This window comes from Microtus oregoni, unplaced genomic scaffold (genome assembly GCF_018167655.1).
Source record: "Microtus oregoni isolate MIOR12 unplaced genomic scaffold, Mior012 000012F_ref0000307, whole genome shotgun sequence".
NCBI lineage: Eukaryota > Metazoa > Chordata > Mammalia > Rodentia > Cricetidae > Microtus > Microtus oregoni.
Window position 1 is genome coordinate 18,479,134 of NW_024543071.1, and position 24,676 is coordinate 18,503,809.

The window sequence follows — 24,676 nt, forward strand, 5'->3', positions numbered from 1 at the left end:
CCTATCTTGGGACTTTTGATTTCTAGAGCTGTACGAATATTAATTTGTGTTGATGTAAGCAGCTGAGTGTCTAGCTGTTTATTACAGCAGCAGTATACTATAAGCTATATATTGAAAAGACTACTTTTTCTTTGCCTCATGTCACCAAACAGATATGGCACAGCCCAACCAAAGAGTATGCTCTGAAGGCTGACACAGTGCACTCTTCCTCCTTCGATTCTCAGCACTGATCCCAACATGACTTTGTATCTGCCCTTTGCACATTTCAAAAATCATGTTCTCCATAGACTATTCAAATACTGCCCATACTGTAAAAGCTCCCTAAATGCCTATGGGTCAGTGACTCGCGTTGTCCTCTGTGTGTCTAACAGTACTAACTTCACCTGCATTTCCATAGCACTCACTACACAACACCTTGTACCATGGCTACACCTCTCCTTCTCTAATCCTATCCTGACCCCCAAATATCCATCAGGCCTGCAATGTTTGGATGATCATTTATTGACTCTGGTGCCAGAGAATGAATGGAAGTTCTAGTTCCTGCCTACTAATTTAGCACATGAATTACTTAGCACATGAAAATACAAGAAGGACCAAGTGAATGTCCCAATTGTCATGAGCCAGGACTTGCTTCCTATTCAGACAGCACAGACATATGAACATAGCAGGCTGCATTCTTGAAAAGCTGTTATACAGATATACTAACAGTCTAAACACATAGCAAGCTGGTTGCATTTACAGTTAAGAGGAGAACTGGGAGGTTTCCCTCTTCCCCATTTGCTTGTAAGACCATATGAAGAGATACCACCAATAAAGTAGAATGGAAAGAGTAACTAGTTGAGTGAAATAGAAAAAAAAAATATGACAAAGGAAAAATGCTAACAGGTTTCAACCTTTTCAAATAAATCCTCAAGTACTGTTATGACACTCAATGACAATAGTTGTCCAAGAAACTTAAGAAAACTTATGAAGCTAACAAAATGTCATTTTGCTCCTGAATTTCTCTAGAACCCAAAGCAATTCTTCCTTATGCTACTGTGAGTTACCCAGAGTCTTGCATCATATGCACAGCTGGTCCAGCACACAAGTACCTTGCTTCTACTTTAAGGGTATTATCCTTGCCCATCTAGTCCTCTCAACAATGAGCAAGAAACATGTGCTCCCTACCTCTGAGAAGACTCAGACCCACTGCTTTAAGAAGAAATATAATCTTAACCCAGGCAAGCAGTATAACAACATGAAGGATTAGTTACTTAGTCTTGATGCTATATCTGGTATCCAGTATCCTTGGCATCTTTTTGCTTTTTCCTTAATCATCTCAGTCTTTGGCCAAGAGATACAAAGATCTGTATACGAATAACAAGAATATCTTCTTCCCTGCTCCTATATCTGCCCTTCTTCCATCTCCACCCTCCCACTTCCCCAAGCTCTCCCCAGTCTTTCCCTTATTCCTTCTTTCTCCCCCCTCCCTTTCCCTCCCCCCACCCCCAGGCTCCCAACTTTTGAAGGTGATTTTGTTTGCTTCCAATTTCCAGGAGAGCTTGGGGGAGTGGGAGGGTGGAGATGGAGGAAGGGCTGACACAGGAGCAGGGAAGAAGATATCTACATTAAGAGAGCCATTTTAGGGTTGGCAAGAGACTTGGCTCTAGAGGGAATCCCAGGTGTCCACGGGGATGTCCCCAACTAGGTGCTTGGGCAGCAGAGGAGAGGGTGCCTGAGCTGGCCTTGCCCCACTAACTCACTGATGATTATCTCGAATATCACCATAGAATCTTCGTCTGGCGACGGATGGAGATAGAGACAGAGGCCCTCATCAGAGCAACGGACTGAGCTCTCAAGGTCCAGTTGAAGAGCAGAAAGAGAGAGAAGATGAGCAAGGAAGTCAGGACCGCAAGGAGTTGGTCCACCCACTGAGACAGTGTGCCTGATCTAACGGGAGCTCACCAAATCCAGCTGGACCGGGGCGTGTGATCAAACCGGACTCTCTGAATGAGGCTGCCAATGGGGGCAGACTGAGAAGCCATCAATAATAGCACTGGGACCTGTTTCTACTGCGTGTGCTGGCTTTTTGGGACCCTAGTCCATTTGGATGCACAACTTCCTAGGCCTGGATGGAGGGGGGAGGGCCTTGGACTTCCCACAGGGTAGGGTACCCTGCCCTCTCTTATGGAGGGAGGGAGAGGAAGGAGGATAAGTGGGAGAGTGGGAAGGGAGTGGGAGGAGGGGAGGAAGTGTAGATTTTTAAATGAAAAAAAAAAAAGAATAACAAGGAGCACTCACATTCTCGGTGTCCTAATTCTAGGACTCATACAAATCCCCATCTTCCCACACTTGAGAGTTATCACAACAAAACAGTCTGAATTTGAAGGTAGCTAGACTACTCAATATCATTTCTGCAGTCAGGCCTAGAGCGGGTCAATCCTTTCTCACACTAGCAACAGAGTAACTTCACCAGTATTTTTGATACAAATTATTACATTAAGATTCAAGCATATGCAAGATTGAATTTCCTTAAAAGTATGATTGTCTTCAACCTTCCAACATAAACGGATCTTTAATTCTGGAGAAGTTGTCGTCTGTTTACTTTTGACAAGGGCAAAAAAGTAGATTCTTTGTCAACCCTGCCTCTCCTCTCACAGTGACCTTGAACATACATAATGAACTGAACATCATTACGAGTCGGGTCACTATCGCGTCTCCATCTGCCCCAGCCACAGCCCACAAAGACATCATACAGAGAGTGCTGAACAGAAGCACACTCAAGTACAGAACCAGGAACACCAGGAGTCTGCTAACTATAAAAGGAATGCCTCCTTCCTTCATGCTCACAATATGGACTCAGAACTGTTTTCTTTTTTTCAGCTTGGAACAGATCAGAATTAAAGTGTTAATGGCTCGCACATCCCTCAGAAAAATACATCACTCAACAAATCTAACAGTGCTCAAAAGAGAGATTTTTAATTTTCGGATTTACCTGGTTTAAAACAACAGCAACAATGCAAAGGGATTCTACTTAATGTTCCCTTCTTTGTGTGACCCGGGATCTCTAGTCACCAAGCACTACAGACTGAATAAGGCAGATGTTCAATCAAGTGCACCTTGGGATGGCCCATGTGATCGTGTTAAATCAAGTGCACCCTGGGATGGCCCATGTGATCATGGCAGAACAACTGGAAGATGTCTCTACAAATTCCCACTCAGGCAGCCAATAACCCATCAGTTCAGAAAGTTTTATAAAAATACAAATTATAAAATCTGTTAAGATGAGCTGGAAATAATAAAATTTGTGAAAATATGAACAGTAATAAAAAGACCAGGGAGTACATGGAAAGTGTATGCCTTAGTAATTTTTTCTGTAAATCTAAAATTGTATGAAAATAATGTATACATTAAAAGAAACAGGAGAAAAGTTAGGACCTCAGAACAATATGGAAGAAAAAACTATAATCTTTCTTAACTTCATGGCCTCACCAACATAAAACTGTTATTAACCAGTTCAGCCCTGGGAGATCTTGTCTGTCTAGTGTCATTGTGTCATTCATCAAATCATCAAATAATATCAGTAAATTTCTTGGGTTGCTGTTTTACTCATTAATTTAATGACTATGCTATGTGGCTATATGACTGTATAATTATATCTTTTCTCTCTAAATAAAATATAAGCAATTTTAGAACATAGTCAGCAAATTGCATAACGCCTTTAACATAGTAACATCTTGTTACTTGCAATTTATACTGTCTGTGGTGGTTTGAGAGAAAATGGCTCCCAAAGGGAGTGCACTACTAGGCAGTATGGCCTTGGAGTAGGTGTGGTCTTGTTGGTGGAAGTGTGTCACTGTGGAGACAGGCTTTGAGGTCTCATAAAAGCTCAAGATACCTCCCAATGTTTTAGTCCACTTCATGTTACCTTCTGATCAAGAGGTAACCAGTGCCATGTTACCATGCTCCCTGCCATGATGATAATGGACTGAACCTCTGAACTGTAAGCAACCACCTCAATTCAATGTTGTTGTTGTTTTTAAATAACAGTTGCCGGGTCATGGTGTCTCTTCATACAATAGAAACCCAAACTAAGACAGTGTCACACTACAAGTGTTCAATATTTGCTGTTTAATGGCAAAGTGACAAGGACATAATACCAATGACATATGGTGGTCTCTGAAAGCTGCACTATAAAGGCTTTCCTCCCCCTGTATGTCATACATGCTCTAAGTGGCTGAACTATAAGCTTTTTTTCTTTCTACCTTGGGTTCACCACTTAAAAATAGACAACACGTTTGTAGAAGACTATAGGGAGACAGAGGATGTCAGAATGCTGGTGAACATAGTGAGTGGAAACAGGTGCAATTCCTTTACTTTGCTCCTCAGTTCTTATAGTTGAGCAAGGGTAATGGCTTTCTCTAACACAAAGACTAAAGTGGAAGATTACCTATTTATTTCTATGCAAAACCTCGAAGACTAGATATAGCCAATGAAGGTGACCAATGCTAACATCCCTCGACGTCATTAGTGTTATACTGTTGGTACCTCACCTGCCCTTCTACCCTGAATTTGCTGGCCATAATGAGGCAGCAGGGGTCATCCAAGTTTTGTTGTTGTTGTTTTCCCTATGAAAGAGTTAATTTTTAGAGAGATAAAAGATGTCATGCCAACTTTCTCTCCTTTATTGGTTATCAGTTTAAAATTCTGGGCACCCCATATCCTGGTTTTAGAAGATGAAATACAGCTGCAAGGCCATTAAAGGTGGTGCACATCTTTAATACCAGAACTCAAGAGACAAAGGCAGATTGAGTTCTGAATTTAAGGCCAGCCTGGTCTACAAAGCAAGTTCCAGGACAATCAGGATTACACAGAGAAACTCTTGAAAAATAAATAAACTAATTAATTAATGATGAAAATAAAAGACGAAATGTGATCTTTGACAATTCATCAAGGATTGCAGTTCTGCGAGCTCACTCATGACCTCTCCATGTTCTATTTCTTTGGACCAGTTTTAGAAGTTCAAATGTAACTTATCAATGGTTGTCACACCCTACTTTACAGCATATCTTCCTGCCTATTAGAAGTATTAGATACGCTTCCATATCTAGCCTTTATCAACAAATAAATAGGCCAACTGGGAAAAAAGCCAAAGCCTTCTGCTGGAAAACTTTCAACGTAGACAAGCACTCTAGTTCTACATTTAATTAAGTACGCTTGAGTGATATAAATAATAAACTAAGAGCAAAAGTCACCAAAGGGCTATTATATTATTAGATGTGTGGCATCCTTCAAAAACCAGAAGAGAACTGGGACTACTGCATCCACAGCCCATCAGATTCAAAGAACATGAATGTGAATGACAGCTTTGAGTGCCAATGGCAGAGCAGGACTGACACACCCACGTCTTTCCTATAGGATAACCACCTGGGGGAGTCTCACTCACAAACCCATCACTCCTCCCTTCCAGACCAAGGCCACGTGAATCCACAATAAGAGAGAGAGAATGGTTCTCTATTTAAAGCAGTGGTTCTAATTTGCAATAAAGAATTTAAATGGCAGAGAGGTAAATGTTAAAATATGAAAATGAAAGTGGAGCCCGGCGGTGGTGGTGCACGCCTTTAATCCCAGCACTCGGGAGGCAGAGGCAGGTGGATCTCTGTGAGTTCGAGACCAGCCTGGTCTACAAGAGCTAGTTCCAGGACAGGCTCCAAAACCACAGAGAAACCCTGTCTCGAAAAAACCAGAAAAAAAAAAAAGAAAGAAAATGAATGTGGAGTTCAGGAGTTTGTACAGTGCCTTCAAGTCACACATTTGGTATTTCTGAACTCTAACTATCAGCACAACATCATTCACTAATAGTCCTTATAGTACTCGGTAGTCACTAACACAGTCTAACTCAGTATCAACTCCGCAGAAAATAGCCATATTCTTTCCTTCTCTTCTCTACTTCCTTCTAAAGTTTCCGACATTCCAAAATTCACTAAAATATAAAGATGAATGATTAGGTTATAAATTATTTCCTTCCCCCAAATGGCTCAAGTAAAAATACATGCTATCAAAACAGAAAAACATTTTTGATGTTTCTGTATTTTTGATCATTTTTGATCTCTCTGTAGTTCCTCAATGAACTGTCAGAATCCATTAAATTTATATTTAATCTGTTCAGTGTAATACCTCTTAATATTTAGCAATTACAGATATAGCAGGATTACATGTTTTAACTTTTCCATATCTATCAGATATTCTTTTCTCAATGTATAATCCTATCAAGCTATTGCTATTGCAAGAACTTAAACTGAATGTGAGAAAATGAATGAATGTATACAATGTCTATCAGAAATATTTCCAAATCTAGATTTCCTAAGTTTATGAACTGTCTAAATATCAAGTAATTTCAACTGAGCATACCTCTTGTAGAAGACGTGGGTCTACACAGTCACCGTCGTCATTAAACATAGATTCCCAGCTTTCCTCCGCAGCAATACTTCCTTGTATGTGAGAAGTGTCTGTTGTTTTTAGCTCTACAGATGTTTCCACAGATGAATCTCTATCAGAAAATGATAGAGCACACACTGTGTTCTCTGAGTCATCTTCCTCTTTTGTTTCAAACTCTTCAGCACTTCTTAGCTCGGGCACTGCCTCTGTTATCTCCTCAGTACTACTCAGATCACTGCCCAAGGCACTCTCCAAAAGGAGGTTAGTCCCATTTGACACACTCAGTTCAGAGTCCAAACAAGTGGTACAATTACTATCAGCAATCTTCTTTATGGGTAAAGAGGAAGCACAACCTGACACACACTCTACCAACTTTCCTGTTGACTCTGTAAAACTAGATGCAATGCTCTCAGCATAAATATCTGAGCAGGCAGTTAGGCTGCTACCATTTTCAGAGTCGTTCTCACTTTTAGCTGCATCAAGATGGGCTACATCTGCACTCATTTCTATAGAATCTGAAAAATGACTTGTATTGCTACTACTCTCATCAGATTCTCTAACTGCAACTATACAAGGGCTGCCTTCAGTTACATGGGCACAAACTGCACCTGCAATGTCCTGCATACATGCCTTGCTGCCAGTGTCACACACACTTTTAAATCCATTATCTGTGTCTGTTTCATGAGCAAGGACAGCTGTATCAGAAGGCTCATACTTTACACATAACTCATCTGCAGAGCTGTCACTCTCACACTCTCCAGTCACTGTTGGATCAATAATGCCATTTGTGCTCTCTAATTTGCTGACTATAGCCATTTTAAGAGAAATGATACCCATAGTCTCAGAAATGGAATCTACACCTTTCTGACCCAAGACAGACTCTGGAGTGTTGACTGTATTCTCACTCTCAGCTTCAAAGTCTGTAAAAGTAGGATCAACATCGTCATCTGGACCTCCGGGAACAGAAACTGTAGAGATGCTCCCAGGAGTGTGCTTTGACACTCCATCTGATGTTTCCATACTGCATGGAGCAGTTTCAGAGTCAGAACTTAGAGTTACTGGCACAGCCATACCCTCTGGTTTTAACCGAGTGGTAACAACTTGAGGAAACTGGGAGACTAGCTCTATAGCATTGGCCTCAGTTTCAATTCTGCTGTCCAACTTTCTATTTACAAAAGTTTCTCCACTGAAATCACAGAGCCCCACATTCTGGAATGCTCTATTTAGAACCTGAGCATCACCGGCTTCTGAGTGAGACTTCGATGGAAGCACCTCCTGGTGTCCCATCACTCCTGCAGTCGGAACTTCCAAACACTCCACTTCCTTTGGTTTAAAAAGTCTTTGCAGAGGTCCATTAGATATAATCCCAGCACTGGGGGCTCTGGGTTGATGTTCTTGAGATGAGGCTTCTTTGGACTCTTCAATTCCTCTCTTAATATAAACCTTGTCTTTACTCTGTTTTTGGAGGCACCCATCTTCCCTTAATTTTGATGGTCTCTTTCCTTCCCTGTAGGCACACCCCTTCCTATCAGAACGGCCACTAAGTCTGTGAGACTCCTGCTTATTTCCAGAGATCTTCTGGGGAAGACAACCTTCCTTTTGTTCTTTCAGCACAACGGCAGGAGGCCTGCAGCTTTCTTCCTTGTCATCTGCCTTGGGGAGTGCTGTACCCCTTCGAGCTTTAGGTACATAAAGTGCCATGTCAGGCCTTTTGGTTCGAACTCTGCATCTCTCTGCTTCTTGCTGCATGGCAGCACTTCAATCTGAAAAAAAAGAGAAGATTTAATAATAAAAAAACTAATTATAATGTACTGAACAAAGAAAAATTTAAAGAATGGGTAGAGGGCCTACTAATCTATTCTATAGCAATCACTGACATTTAAAAAAAGGGAAAATCTGTCATAAAATACTTAGTGCAATCACTCATGTAAGTGAAGAGAGTAAACCCCAAAGCCCCATGAGGTCAACAGACTTTATCACAAGACACCCTTTCTTTGGATCTTCAAAACCACTCACCCTACCTCTCAAGTTTTCTCTTTTTAAACAAGTAATTTTGCTTCCATTTGAATTTAAAAACACATTATGTGAACGGTGAAGGCCACTACATCCTCATAAAGAACAAACATCTACATGTTCTAAAGCCTAGACTTGATGTGGGAATGTCCGTCTGTATATGTGCTGCTTTTATTGATTGATGAATAAAAACTGTTTGGGCCAATGGCTTAGCAGAGTAAAGAGACACCATGTAGCTGCTGAAGGAGAAAGATTCCCTCTGGAATCTTACTTTACCAGTAGGTCACAACTTCAGGGTGATACACAGGTTAATAGAAATGAGTTAATTCAAGATGTAAGATCTAGCTAGAAATATGTCTGAGTCATTGGCTGAACAGTGTTATTGATATAGTCTCTGTGTGATTATTCGGGTCTGAGCAGTTGGAAAACAAATGAGCAATCTCCACCTACATAGACTTCTCGTATGAAGAGCATTGTCAAGAAGGATCTCAAAAAGCCACAACTGCCAGCATACATATATACATACATACATGCAGAGAGAGAGAGAGAGAGAAATTTGAATGCCATCTACACAATAAACAAAACTGATTGAAGAAATCTTCCTAGAAAACAGTACATTTGTATCATGATGTTGCTGAAAAAAAAAAAGTAGAGAAAAGAAAAAGGTACTGAATTACCCTGGTCCAATCATTATATATTTGTGTGTGTGTGTGTGTGTGTGCGCGCGCGCGCGCACGCGTGAATGTCACACTGAGGTTGTAAATATACATATGCTTTTGTATCAATAAAACAAAAATACAATGTTTAAGAAAACATTTTATTTCAAAACCCAAAACTTTTGGAGTGACATGTCTGTAGTGACAAGGCGAACAGGCCTGCTTTTCGTCCCGCCCAGCTCCCGCATGGCTAGCTTAGCCCCAGAAATAACAACACAGAAACTGTATTCATTTAAACCCTGCCTGGCCCATTATATCTAGCCTCTTCTTGGCTAACTATCACATCTTAATTAACCCATTTCCATTAAATCTGTGTAGCACCACGAGGCTGTGGCTTACCGGGAAAGATTCTAACCTACACCCATCTTGGGCCAGAGCTTCATGGCAAGTGCCTGACTCTGCTTTTCTTTCTCCCAGCATTCTGTTCTGTCTACTCCACCCACCTAAGGACTGGCCTATCAAAAGGCCAAGGCAGTTTTTTTATTTGACCAATGAAAGTAACATATAGACAGATGACCCACATCATTTCCCCCTTTTCTGTTTAAACAAAAAAGAAAGGCTTTCACTTTAACATAGTAAAATTACATATAACAAAACAGTTATCAAGCAAGAATTACAGTTACAATATTTATATCTATTTTATCTTTTATCATAACAATGGAAAACTATAACTATCTATCCATTCTTCAACTCCATCAAAGACTTCAGAAGGATATAATATTACCTATGCAAACAAGAGTAAGCAACTTCCAAAACTCTAGAAATGACAAGAGACATCTCACTGCCTGTGCAGGCTTTAAAAAAGGGTTAAACTCCTTAAAAATAGAAAAGAAAGAGAGTAGTAGAGTTGTGGTGGTACACACCTTTAATCCCAATGCCTGGGAGGCAGAGGCAGACAGATCTCTGTGAGCTCAAGGTGTGGTAGCACACACCTTTAGTTCCAGGACTGGGGAGGCAGAGACCGGCAACCTCTGTGAGTTCAAGGACAGCCCGGTCTACAGAGTTATTTCAGGACAAAGACATACAGAGAACCTGTCTCAAAAAGTAAAAGTAAAAATAAAAAAAATAGTTAAAATAAAGCCACATAAAGATGGAAAATACACAGAGAATCTTGATATTGTATGCTATTATTCTCTCTTTAAATTGTTTGAATGCTGAGAAAGGAGCAACTGCTGCTAAAAGATATCTGCTTATGAATGCTGCTGAATTAATCCAAGATAGGTACTTTGAAAATACCCTGACTTCAAAATTGAAGTCAAAAGGTATGTTACTTTGGAGAAGAGATTTTGCTTTTGTTTCCACAGAAAATAGAGGCTGTGGATTCATTCTGAGTTAAGAAAAATCCTGTTTGATCAAGGAAGACCACCTGAGAAATCTCCGGTAGGAACAGATGGCCCAGATGTCTGAGTTCTACATCCAGAACAGGATTTAGCTAAAATCCTGTTCATCTCAGGCAGCAGTCTTGAATCTATTCTGGATGTAGAACTCAGACATCTGGGCCATCTGCTCCTACCGGAGATTTCCACAGGGCAGGGAACCCTGACTGCTCGTTGGACTGGAGAGGGAGGGGGAGAGGAGTGGGGGGAGGGGGAGAAGGGTGGGAGGAGGGGGAGGGAAATGGGAGGCTGGGAGGAGGGGGAAACTTTTTTTTTCCTTTTCTCAATAAAAAAAAGAATAAAAAAAAAGATAAAATACAGAAAAAAAAAAGACTCACAGGATACTCCACTCAGGACTTGACCACAATTCTAAATTTTCTTTAGGTCCCCATAAGATTATCATAGCCCCCAATCAGCCTCAAGTAGCCTGGAAAACTATGCCCACATTCCCAAAAAATGGACTGTGGATATTTTCCTTTGTTTTAAAAAAAAAAAAAGAGGGGGAAGTGGTGTGGAAGAATTGTCTGTATTCTGTCAATCATATTTTGAATAAACGCTGATTGGCCAGGCAGGAAGTATAGGCAGGTCAACCAGTAGAGGCAAGGCGATGAGAACTGGAGAATTCTAGGAAGAAGGAAGCCCATTCCTTCCATTCCTGCCCAGACCACCAAGAAGCAAGATGTAACCTACCCAGCTGAGAAAGGTACTGAGCCATGTGGCTAGCATAGATAAGAACAATGGGTTAATATAAGCTACAAGAGCTAATAAGTAGCCTGAGCTAATGGGCCAATCAATTTTATAACTTATGGAGATATCTGTGTGATTTCTTTGGGGCTTGCCAGCTGTGGGGTACTGGGTAGGACAGAAACCCCAAGAGCAGGTCCTCATGTTACACATGTTAGCATTCAATACTGGGTTTTGGAGCTTTCAGAATTGTTCCTGGATTAGTAGTGTTCAGCCAGTAAGTCAATATACCAACATTCTAGGAATACAGAAAATCCACAAACCTCTGAAACACTGCTGCAATACATTTGAGATAAAGGAGGCCCAGCCTATGGTACTATTCACTTACGTGGCCTACGCTGAGTTTTCTCTCTTCTAGCAGTAATTAGATAGATCCAAGCAGGAAGAAGGAGGCTGGAGAACAAGAAAACTATGATGAGCCAGTTCACACTCATAACCCCTGACAGCCTCCACCACGGTCTGTCAAAGAATTTAAAGAAATTTAAGAGAGATTAAATAAATTCTTATATATTACTATTAAATACATGGAAACATGCTTGGCATATTGGATTATTCTTTTAATTTTCAAACTGGTGCTGTGAAGCATGATGGTCTTACGACAAAGAGAAGAAAGGGTTACATGGAACAAACCCAAATGTACCCTCTGATAGTTCACCACGTTATTTTAGAAGAGAGACATGAAGAAAGAGGGAAAACCTGTCACTCCTGTTCACTTTATATTAGATTCCTAAAAAGTCATCTGGTCCAGAATATTCTTTATTGATGACACTCTTTCATGGCAGGGTTTGTTTTTGTTTTCTTTTTAAGCCTAAAAAAAAAATGCCATGGTCAAGTATCTCCAGGGATGTTTTTATTTCTGGGTTGTTTTTGTTTTATAAGATAACAGAGTGTCACAAAGTAGCCTAAGCTGACCCAGAACTTGGTATACAGCCAAGGCTGACCTAGAAGTCAAGATTCTCATGCTTCAGCCGCCCCAGTAAAACCACCTTAATTCATTTAGCTTCTCCTCTCCTATTAATATATTTATTAGTGTGTATGTGTGCGTGTGCATGTATGTGTGTATATGTGTACACGCACCATTGTGCCATGTGGCGGTCAGAGAACACCTTGACAGGAATCAGTTCTCTCCTTGTATCATGGGAATCCTAGAACTTCAACTCTGACTATCAAGCTTGGCAGTCAGCACCTTTACTTGCTGAGCCACCCAGCTGAAGCCCTTTTGCTATTTTGAACTCTGAATATCTGGCCTAACACTGTTCACAGATTTTCTATTATTCTGACTGTGTAAGAATACATTTTTCAAACGTGTTAATTTATGTGTACATTTATGTACATACATGAACACCACAGTGCACACATGGAGGTCAGAGTTGGCTCTTTCCTTCCATGATGTGGATTCTGGGGACTGAAGCTCAGGCTGCCAGTCTTGGCAACAGGTACCTTTACCCACTGAGCCATTTTGTTGGCCTATGATTTTAATAGTGAGCCAAATTTCAAAAAGGTCTAAGTTTCAAAGAAACTCTAAGGAATGCGATTAACAGTGTGTCAATTTCAATTAGTAAAACACCTATCAGTATATAACTCAGCAAACTTCTGGGCAGAAATGAACAGATGTGGATTAGCTGAAATAACTTGTAACTTGCTTCAGCTGATTAAATAGCAGGAGTAATGGTAATGAATAGAGGTGAATTTACAGGGAGAGGGCACTGAACAGTATGGACTTTAATACTCACAGCCCTTTCAAATTTAGTATTTTATATGGGAATCAGATGCACACAATAAACAAAAAGTACAAAAGAAATGTCCAATTGACACAAAACTGATGGGATTAATAAAGACAAAAATGACAAAATCCTAATTCAGCATCATTTCTTGGATCTGAAGTGAAAAACTAAAAGCAATATGAAGGCAATAGACAATAAACACAAGGATCTCTTTGGGTTTTTTAAAAAAATCTAACAGAAGATTTACGTCTGTAAAATCTATCCAAAAAAGTATATGAAGGCTTCTATTTCAGCCACAAGGTTAAGAAAAGCCAAAATGTGAGGAGGAGTTTCAAAAAGAAAACGCCTTTAGCATAGACGAAGGCCATACTATGCATGATTAGAAGTACTAAATGAGGGCGGCCCAAAGGGGTTTGGATGAAGTATCACAGCTAACGTTACACCTGAAGACCAACTGCTCTACATAAGCGACATTTTCCTCCCACATTTCTTTGTGTCTATGTTTCTCCAGAATCAATTGGCAGAAATTAAAAGCAACATTTTTAACTCAATGTAAGAAAAAATAAAGCAAAACAAAACCCTGTATTTCTAGAGTTTTCCAATGCTATTATCAGGTTATGGGTATTGTTTCCAGTAAAAACTAAGTACATCTAAATGACTGACATACACCAGAAGAAGCATTTCTATTTATAACAAAGGTGGTCTAGTTTTAAGAATCTTTCAAACTCTAAATCATATTACCACCTCTAATCTGTACTAGACTATTAGAGTCCCCAAATTATGTACTTTAATATTGTATGCTATAGTGAATAGTTTTCAAAACAATCCCTTTTCCTGAATGATCATATATCATAATAATACTATCTTAAACTGGAATAGTAATACAATAAACTTATAATGTCTATTTCCTATTTAAATGCTAAATTCATTTGGGCCATAACAAGCAGTGTTTTGGAAAATTACCAACAAGCTCACGGTGTATTTCAGAGTGTTGGCTGTTTATACCGATGTTGTCTATAGTAAGCGATTCCTTTGCTCGAATGGATAACTACTCTGAATAATGGTGGAGTATATCTTCATTTTTTAAGCTATTCACAATATAGTAGCTAAAGACATGACACATTTACATTAGTATTTTCATCGTTGTAAGTCTAGACGATCAATAAGTAATCAAGTCCTGATTTATGGCATCTGCCAATCTTTGTACAGTAAATATTCTTACCTTGGATAATTTCAGGCTATCAATGTAGTATCATTGAACACAAATTTGGGAAAATTTGTAAAGACAAATACTAGTCTTCAAATATAGAGATGTATGATACACTATAATTTTCAGAGCACAGATCATAAGCAGTTGTTACATTTTAAAAATTCAACATATTTAATACTAAACCTATGCACTTGGATTATGGGACCCGGGGAGACGGTTCCAACAGTAAAGTACCACTTGCCACACACACATGAGGATCTGAGTTCAGCCTCAAGCACTCATGAAAGGGAGGGGAAAAAGTTATGCCTGGTGGGCTTGTGCCAGCAGCCCTGCAGCTTCAGAGCCAGGGAGCAAATAGAAGGATCCAGTCAGTCTGCATAACCAACAAACTCTAAGTAAAGCGAGACCTTGTCTGAAAACTAAAGAGAGCAGCCACTGTGGTAGACCCCTGAGGTCACCGTCTGTCCCACCCCACACAGCCACTGTGGAAGACCCCTGAGGTCACCCTCTGTCCCACCCCACACAGCCACTGCGGAAGACCCCTGAGGTCACCGTCTGTCCCACCCCACACAGCCACTGCGGAAGACCCCTGAGGTCAACCTCTGCCCCCCCCACAGGCCCACACTTGCACACACAAAACCTCCCATCACAGCATCTTGTAGATGGAGGTTGTGCTTTAGTTTCCCAGCCACCCAGACCCAAATAATCACACAAAAATTGTATTAATTACAACACTGCTTGGTCAACAGCTCAGGCACATTCCTAGCCAGCTCCTATATCTTAAATTAACCCATTTCTATTAGTCTGTGCATCACCACGAGACTGGCTTAACAGTAAAGTTCAGGCATCTTTCTCCGTCGGCAGCTACAAGACTGACTCCACCTTCTTTCTCACTGCATTTAGTTTAGGTTTCCTGTCTACCTATATTCTGCCCTGTCATAGGCCAAAGCATCTTCTTTATTAGCCAATGGTAATAAAACATATTCACATCATACAAGGAGAATCCCACATCAGCATATGATTTCTTACTTAAACTCAACTCTTCCCCATATAGTTTAATTTTTTTTAAAGATTTTTTTTAATGTTGAAAGAGCATTTTACTAAGTCAATTGAAGAAAAGAATTTGTTATTCTACATTTTACAGCTTATTTATTCCAGAAATACTAGAAATATTCAGTTTTGTCCAAAATTACATTTTCTAAAGGGGATAAGAAGCCAGGTTTCTTTTTGATAGAGAGCAGCTAATTACTAAAATGTACCTTTGTAACAATTCTGGCCAAATTGTTTTCTCTGTAACTTTTGTACACTGGGACTATACTTCAGCACCTTTCCAACTGCTTCTACTGTTTTAAAGTTCTCTTGAGAAAAAAATGTTATTAACTTCAAGTATGTCTCTGATCTATCACCATAAGAACATAAATATCATGAACAAATCAAGCTTTAACTTTTCCACAAGAGGCCCACACTGCTTGTCTTATATCTGTTATCTGAACATACACACCTCTTCAATCAACAGCAGGGCATTAGCCTTTAAATACTCAATAGACAACCATGGAGTGACTAAGCTCAGGATTTTACAAGGCTCATTCAGAGTATCTAATATTAGAAAGAAATGACCTAATGGGTGTGCTAACAATGCTTTTAGAACAAATTCTCTATCACTTTGTTGGCTCATATAAATCTATCATAACTAAACCATGTATGTTATTTCAAATGGGGAGGGGAGTCTCAATGTTTATCTCCGGTTGACTTCAAGTCATTATGTGGCCTAGACTGGTCTCAAACTTGAAATCCTGCTTCAACCTCCCAGGTGCTGGAAGCATGAATGTGCCACCACTCCTACCTGTATCAACTTTTTATTAGAAAAGTTTTAACTTAAAACCTATAGAAGTTATAACAGTTAAAAACAGTACAAAAATGTTCACATACCATTTACCTAATTCCCCTACAGCTAATATTTCACGACGTGTGCTTTATCACTTGTAGTAACACATGACCCCCCTTTCTTTCCTGCTTCCTTTCCTCCCCCAGGCTGAACTTATTCCCCTGACCCATTGGAGAGCATCTAGCTAAATCTGATGGTTTTGATGTGATCCGGTTTTTATGACGGCTGGCTGTACTTGATTTTTCCATCAGGTACAACTCACTCCACATTTGCCACTCAGGCCACAGCAGTTTCCTGAAAACAAGAACAAACCAGGCATCTTAGCTCACAACACATGCTAAGACTTCCTAAATTAAAACCATAGCAGCTGTGGTTGGTCAAGACAGGAAATTTCCACCTGAAAAACATTTTCTAACTTTTGCAAAACCAAAGATTATTATCTATTGCTGTTTGTAAAAGAAAAAAGGGTATGTCTCCAAAAGTTATATGATTCCTTCTCTAGACACATGTGTCCTTTTTCTGTTCCTTTCTGGAAAATCCCAGAGCTTAGATGCAACGATTAATACAAACCAGGTGTCTCTCTTTCTAAGCCATGTCAAATTCCTTTGAAAATGAGGCAAGGCACAATCAATTCATATGTTAATAAACAAAGATATGAGGGTAAGAGATGAAAATATTCTTAATTGAAAATATTTTCTAAATAGATTTACTTCAAATCTATTTTCAGAAGAATAAGTTTCATTAACTTTGTTAAAAATTATGAAATGTTTTAGAATAAAGAAATATTTCAAGTAAGACATAGTGAGTTCTGACTCTGGCATCCTCTTAAACATTCTACAAAATAAAAAGAAACCCAATGTGGTATTTTACATAAAGGCTACACTAACAGACTACAATTGTCACATATTAAAATGCCAATGCAACTGTCTTGAATACAAGAATTATAAGTAGAAGGGTGTCCCACATCATATGGGGCTCATTTTATAACAGATGTGGTTCTTCAAAATAGTGGGAAAGTGCCGGGCATGGTGGCGTACACCTTTAATACCAGCACTCCAGGGGCAGAGGCAGATGAATCTCTTGTGAGTTTGAGGTCAGCCTCACTTTGTAGAAAGTGAGTTCCAGGACAGCCAAAGATATACAGAGAAAACCTGTCTCAAAAAAACAAAACAAACAATCAAAACAGCAGGAAAATAAGAACGTTCCCTGTCTATTCACTTGACTTGACTTTTCTGTATATTCAAGTGAGGTTGGTCTATAGGCAATCAAGGCTACTGTACAACAAAGCAAGATAAAATTTATTTACAAATGAGAATTAGGTAGAGCTCATCTGCAGCTATCTCTCTTGCTGACTCTTCTCAGCAAACAGATATAATAGTGGTGTTGGAATAGAGTCTAGGGTCACAAACAGGACAGATAAGTGCTCTATCACTGACTGCACAATGACCAAAATGTTCAAAATCAAAATGAAGTTAGGATGTTTGGGGCACAAATCACCTGAGTTCACTATGAACTTCACTGCAACATTTGTTCTGAACACACAACATGTGCCCTCTGCACTGATAATACCAGTAGGCCACACAACACTACTGTATGTTATGAACGACAACATTTTAACCGTACTACAAAGTTTTCTACTCTCTTAGAAACAATGATTGTTCTTCGAGCAGATGAGGGGGGGGACTTGATCGGGGGAGGGGGAGGGAAATGGGAAGCGGTTGTGGGGACGAGGCAGAAATCCTTAATAAATAAATAAATTAAAAAAAAAAAGAAACAATGGCTTAAGCACAGAAAACAAACATTTACCAAACAATGGTTTAAGCACAAAAACAAAGATTTAACTTCCCTAATCTTATTCCTCAGCATGCATCAAATTACTGTATCTTTGTACTGTTAGAACGTTTTATTCCAAAAATTACTGTTTGAGTTAACTTGATGTCATAAAAAAAATAAATCACTGCATAAATTTTGACTTGGGATTCAGCGAAATTTCCAACAATTTTTGAAAGCATAAAAACACATTTTTGTCATTTAGTACTATGTGTTTATCCAAGTGACAGTCACAGAACTGATGTAGTGGTCTGAATGAGAATGGCTCCCACAGGCTTATAGGTTTGAATGCTGGGGCACCAGGGAGTGGTACTATTTGAGAGGATTAGGAAGTGTGGCCTAGTTTGAGAAGTGTGTCACAGGCGATGGGCTTTCAAAAACCTGCAGTCCCGGTGTCTCTCTCTGCTGTTGCCTGTGGATCCAGATGTAGAACTCTAGGCTACTTCTCCAGCACGTCTGCCGGCATGTCATCATGCTCCCCACCATAATAATGGACTAAACCTCTAAAACTGTAAGCAAGCCCCAACTAAATGGTTTCTTTCATAAAAGTTGCCTTGATCATGGTGTGTCTTCATAGTAAAAGAACACTGACTAAGACAACTGACAATGATAAAATATTAATGAATTATAAAAAACACTGTAGATGTGCTATATGTGCTATCTCCTTGAATATCAAATATCAGTCAAGATTTAATTATTTAAAATATTGTTAAGATTACAATTATTTATTTACTCGTGGGTGGTGGGGAGCACTTGCTTGTTCCAGTGCCCATGGAGAGGTGGACAACTTGCAGGAGTTGCTTCTCTCCTTCTACCCTAGGGTCTCAGGGACTGAACTCAAGTCATCAAGCTTGGCAGCAGTCACCTTAACCTGCTGAGCCATCTCTCTGGGCCCAAAACCTTAATTCTTTACAAGAAAATAAAAATGTCCCACACAGGCTGACACATTTGAACACTTGGTCCCCAGTGACTGATGCTGTTTGAGGAGGCTCTGAGCCTTTAGGAGGTACAGGCTTGCTATAAGAAGTACCACTGGGGCAGGGTTTGATGGCTCTAGCCTCCCCCTACTCCCAGTCTGTTCTCTCCACTTCCAGTTGAGATGTGATCTCCCAGCTTCCTGTGCCAGCCACCTGCTGCCATGCCTCGCCCGCCTTTATAAACGCTCCTCCAGGGAACCACAATAAACTCTTTCTTCCGTAAGTCCCTTTTGGTCATGGTTTTTTTAACACAGCAACAAAAAGTAACTAATATATGTATATGGCCAGAACTACATAAAAATTTCTCAGGCAAAAAGAGTTTATAAAGTAGAAAAATTTCAAAGTGTTCTGCACTAATCAATTCTGAGAAATGCTAAACAACAGAGACAACAAAAAGGATGCTATCACACTATCACATATTTGACTGTGCCAAGAATGTATCACATATCTTTTCCTTTTTTGGTTGATGTTGGAGATGGAGTCCAGGGTCCTGTGCATGCTAACAAGTGCTATACAGTGAGAGACAACTACACACCCAATTCTTTAATTCTGAGAACCAGCACAGCTAATTATAAACTAAAATTTACTAAATATGAGGTATAGTAAGAAATATTTCCATTTCTAAAGACTATTCATGACAATTTTTTTAATTAATAGATAATTCATAGTAATGATGGGCTGGGAATGTAGCCTAGTTGGTTGAATATTTGTCTAGTATGAATGAGGTCCTGATTTTGATAACCAGAATTGCAGAAACCAGGTGTGGTAGATCATTCTATAATACCAGCACTTGAAAGGTACAGTGGGGGGGATCAGTAGAAGGTCACCCTTGGTTACAGAGTGAGTTTCTAGCCAGTCTGGGCTACAGGAGACTCTGTCTTTATGTAACACAACTTTACTCTCCTCTTTTAATAAACCATCTTTTTAAAATTTTTCCAGGTACACTTCTTTCAGTAAGTAATAATTTTTCATAAATGTATATTTCTAAGGAGAATTATCTACACTCTTGCATATGAAAGAGCAGGAAATGAAAGAGGAAAGAATGATGTCAAAGGACTACTTATTTTATACTACATGTATCACATTATTTAAGTTTGTTACAACAAGCTTGCAGTATTTTGTAATTAAAAACAGAATCCCTGAAATTCAAAGACTATTTTAGTAAAACAGGACAGTACAATAAGGTGGCATAAGAGAAACCAAAGGCAATGAACATCCATAAACAGATCTTTATTGGACAAAACCACTGTAGGGAAGAAAATGATGAATTAAGAAAAGAAGGAATGCTTTAATATACTTGGCAGTACAATAAAACAAGCAGCACATAAATTACTTGATGTTGGAAAGATAGCAGCAAGTGTTGCAGAATGCTGAGCAACCTCTATTGGTTTGAGAATGATCTAAGACTGCACCGACCAACACGAGCTCACACAGCATCTGAAATGTGGTCAGTCTGAACTGAGATGTAACCCTTTGGGGTTTCAAAGACTTGGGGCATGCATGTGTACACTTATACACACAAACTTAACATGTCTCATTATTATTTTTATGTTGATTATAATAGAGACATATATGTATATGACAAGTGCTTGGATATACTAGCTTATATAAAACATTAATTTAATGTTTATTTTTATACTTTTAAAAGTGGCTGGTGGGTTTAAAATCATTTACATGTTTCATATTCTTGTCCATGTTATGTTTTTAATGGAACAGCACTGTCCCAAGACATTTCCAGATAGCTAATCATAAGCAAAGTTAGTCTGTTTTTCTTCTTTGTATTGTCTACTTCAGCAACATGGTAATACACAAAATTAATTCCATAAATTCACAATGATTTTAAATGCAAAAATCTACTCATGTTACATAAATCCCAAAGTAAGACAAGTTATACAGCACGCCCTTGAGATAAAACTGATCAACCACACATTCAGGAGCACTGTACTACGTTAACACTATTTCCCTAAAAAGAGAGGTTTTTTAAAAACTTATGTTTGAAACCACAGAAGGCCATAGATTTAGAACTGTTTCTTTGCAATGCCCCTGGCTTTACAATACTTTCCAGAGTATTCTTTATTGTTTTTAGTCAGCTTACAAACTGGCAAAACTAGGGATGCCAAGGCCCTTCAGTTCAGCAGTGTGTATCTCATTTGTAAAGAATTGGCTGAACATATCCTAAAAATAAAGTCAGTATACTTACAAAATGGGATGTCAGATATAAAATACAGCAACAGACCAAAAGGTTTCTGGACTCTAACATTATTAAGCACTTAAAATTTTCACTATTCTTCCCCTAAGTAACCACTGTTCTTCCATAGTCTGACTAACGGTATTATTCAGCTGTTCAAGACACAACTGTAGAAGTCACTGCCCTTGGCATTACCACAGGCTTGGTCATAAGACTCTTCAATGACTCTTCACTACATAGAAACTTAAACTATCTTGGGTAAGCAGAAGTTTCTGTCCTGCCTGGCCCTGCACCTCAATTGTTCATTCCCAAACAAATACACAAGAGTTATATTAATATATAAACTGTTGACTTATTAGCTCAGGCTTATTATTAATGAGATCTTACAACTTAAATTAGCCCATAATTCTTATCTATGTTTATCCATGTGGCTTTGTACCTTTTATCAATAAGGCCTTCTCATTTTGCTTCTACTGCACATGGGTTTCGGTTACAGACTGAGTCTTTCCTCTTCCCAGAATGCTTCTAGTCTGGTTGCCCCACCCATACTTCCTGCCTGGCTACTGGCTAATCAGTTTTATTAAACCAATACAAGTGACAAATCTTTACAGTGTACAAAAGCAAGCATGCATAGCATATAAGTTTTATGTAATTTAGCCCATAGCCCCCAACTTTTCCTTTTTGCTGCTCTAGCCACTCCAAACTTCAGGCTTCATTTCCCATAATTTTGGTAGTACTAGATGTACTAGAAGCAGCCCGACTGTCTTCTACCACCTCCATGGTTTTAAATATATTATCTTTTTCCTCAGTCAGATACCTATTTATCCTCATTCCTCAACTATCAGTTGAAAAACAGTCATCACTTTTATAAGGCTAGCATTGACTCCCCTTGACAGACCAAGGTCCTGAACATAAGTTGCTAACAAATGTTTTCACATGTGTCTTTATTAAAGCAATGAACATATTGTTTTATGCTTGGTTCAATACCTGCCTCTTCAATATAGGGCTAGTGACTTGTTTTTGTTTTTGTCTTTGAATCTAGATTGTCATACAACCTCCTCGGCAATAAATTAACAGATGTTAAATCATGGCAAGAGAAATTTTTCAATGAGTGGTGCTCTCCTTCATGCCACAACTGAGATTTGGAACCCATTCACTTATTCATTCCACAAACATCTACTGAATAAATATTTAGTATGCTAAATCTCATCTTACCATCTCAGGCACTAGAAACACAGTAATGAATACAAGCTCCCAAACTCAAGAAGCAGGCATTTCAATGGTGAAAATAATAAACATTTAAACATAAACTACCAATGTGCAAGTGATAAATATTATTACATAATAAAATCAAATAAGGATGGATACAGACTGGTAGGATATGTCTGCCTATTTTAGAAGAAAAAACCATGTGATAAAGCAGGAAGACCACTCCAAATAGTCAACACCTTAATTCATACTGAACTGAGTCAATATGGCACATAAATTGTGTGTGTGTGTGTGTGTTCCAGGAAAGAGGAAGAACAAGTGCAAAGTCCTAAGGCGCATACAAGAATTAAAGAAGTAACATGCAGAAACAATAGTTAGTAAGAAAGCCAAGGGCCAAAAGAAGCTAGGGTAATGAAGGAGCTTTGGATTTTACTTTCAAATGTGTTCACAAAGTCCAGGAAGGCTTTAGCTGTAGAGTATCTAATTGACCTTTGCTAAAGATTTTTCTAGCAATGAATACAAAAGGGTAACAGGAGGGAAACCTGCTATACATTATACGGCATGCATAGGAGGACATGAGGGAAGTCACAGGAAACAGCTAGATGACAGACTTTGAAGAGGAGACTAACAAACTTAGAGAGCTGAGTCAGCGATGTGAAAGGACGAGAGGAATCACTAAGAGTTAGGCGCGATCACTGTGATGTTAGTTACTAAGAGTTAGGGGCGATCACTGTGATGTTAGTTACTAAGAGTTAGGGGCGATCACTGTGATGTTAGTTACTAAGAGTTAGGGGCGATCACATTAAGATGTGAGGGTTGAAGAAAGAAATAATCAGGAGTCTGATGTGGACGTAAGTTTGAGTGACTAACAAGATTTCCCGGTATAAATAAAGAAATAATGGGAAAATCAGTCTAAAGCTCCAAGGACATGGAAGAATTGATGGTGAGCATTTGTGAATAATAACCACAAAGGTCCAAACCAAGGAGGAAGGTAAGAGCACACAGCAGTGGCAGATGCAATGGAGGATAAGCCATGGGGGAACTAATCCCTAGAGTTGACAACAAGGAGGCACTGCCATTAAAAAAGGAGAGAGCACAAAACGCTCAAGGGAGCATTAGTATCTCTGAAGGTAAGAAAATACTTTTGAAAAGGCAAGAATAAACAACCATATTAAATGTGTTGGAATGTCAACAGGAAGCCCTGACATTTTCCTACTAAACTTGGCAAGATAAAGGTTGCTTGTAACAATGGAACTGTGATGTGGTGCTGGAGAGCAAGTTCCTACCGGAGAGAGTTGGAAAGTGCACTGAGGTTAAGAACATCTAGTGGGAAGAGACACAGAATGTAAACAGGGATGAGATGTTTAACCCCCAAAAGGATATAAATAGACTTTGGATCCTCAACATAAAGTTAGCAACGGTGAGATTAAAATTTCTAATAATACCTGCTTTGTCTTATCTTTGTTAGAGCCATATGTTATAAAGAATACAATATTCTATATTGCTCAATTATCTACCAAATGACAATCAAAATCTCAGTATCTGGACCTAATAATATTTACATATCCAAAATCTTTTTAAAAATTATTCTTGGCTTAACAAAATTTCAAGATTAAAGCCTATAAAAAATCAGTTCTGTCATTTGAGTCCAATCAAGTCTAAAAACCACATTTATAAACTCACTATTTCTACAGAGATAGTCAGTTTGCATCTTTGGAGTACTGAGTGACCACATAGCTACTATCAGTCAACATCAAGCTTTTCTATGGTGCCAGACTTCAAACATTTTATACTTGGTCACTGAACGCTACTATCTGAAGGAGGAGGCTTCAAGTAGAGGGGACGAGTGTTTAACAACATTAAATATATATATATATATATATATATATATATATATATATATATATTAATTATCAACAAAACAGCTCCAAGTTCTGTAAAAGAGGGTAAATTAGTTTTAAGAAAAATTTAGAAATAATAAAATAAAGGCTATACATGATAAGTCTATAGTCAACACTAGACTAAAGGGGGAAAAACTGAGAGCATTTCCTCTAAGGAATGAGAGAAGACAAGTGTGCTCCATCTCTTTTATTTAATATACTACTCAGTAAGAGAAGATAAAAGGGACCCAAATAAGAAAGAAATCACATTAACCTTATTTGCAGATGGCATGATCCTATATGCTTTGCTTAAAAAATAGTGGAGGGAGGACCCTAAAGACTCCACCATTAAACTCTTAGAAACTGATAAACACTTTTAGCAAAGCAACAGGATACAAAATCAACATCCAAAAATCAGTTTTTCTACATAGCAATAACGAACTTGCTGAGAAAGAAATCTAAGGAAAAACAAACAAATGAAAAAATTGGAAATAATCTAAGGGGTAA

At 38.9% G+C, this 24,676-nt stretch overlaps 1 protein-coding gene across 2 annotated transcripts in view; it reads right to left on the reverse strand.

Moving 5' to 3' along the window:
- Window positions 1-24,676, reverse strand: part of R3hcc1l (R3H domain and coiled-coil containing 1 like) — a 90,541-nt gene that overhangs the window by 30,597 nt on the left and 35,268 nt on the right. Inside the window, exons 2-3 of one of the 2 annotated variants that reach the window (XM_041662030.1) lie at window positions 11,595-11,659; window positions 6,391-8,180 (exon numbers count right to left, since the gene is read on the reverse strand). In XM_041662030.1, the coding sequence (XP_041517964.1) occupies window positions 6,391-8,166 (1,776 nt within the window). In that variant the 5' untranslated portion in view covers window positions 8,167-8,180; window positions 11,595-11,659. The remainder of the gene's footprint in view (window positions 1-6,390; window positions 8,181-11,594; window positions 11,660-24,676) is intronic. The other variant, XM_041662029.1, reaches the window with a different exon arrangement.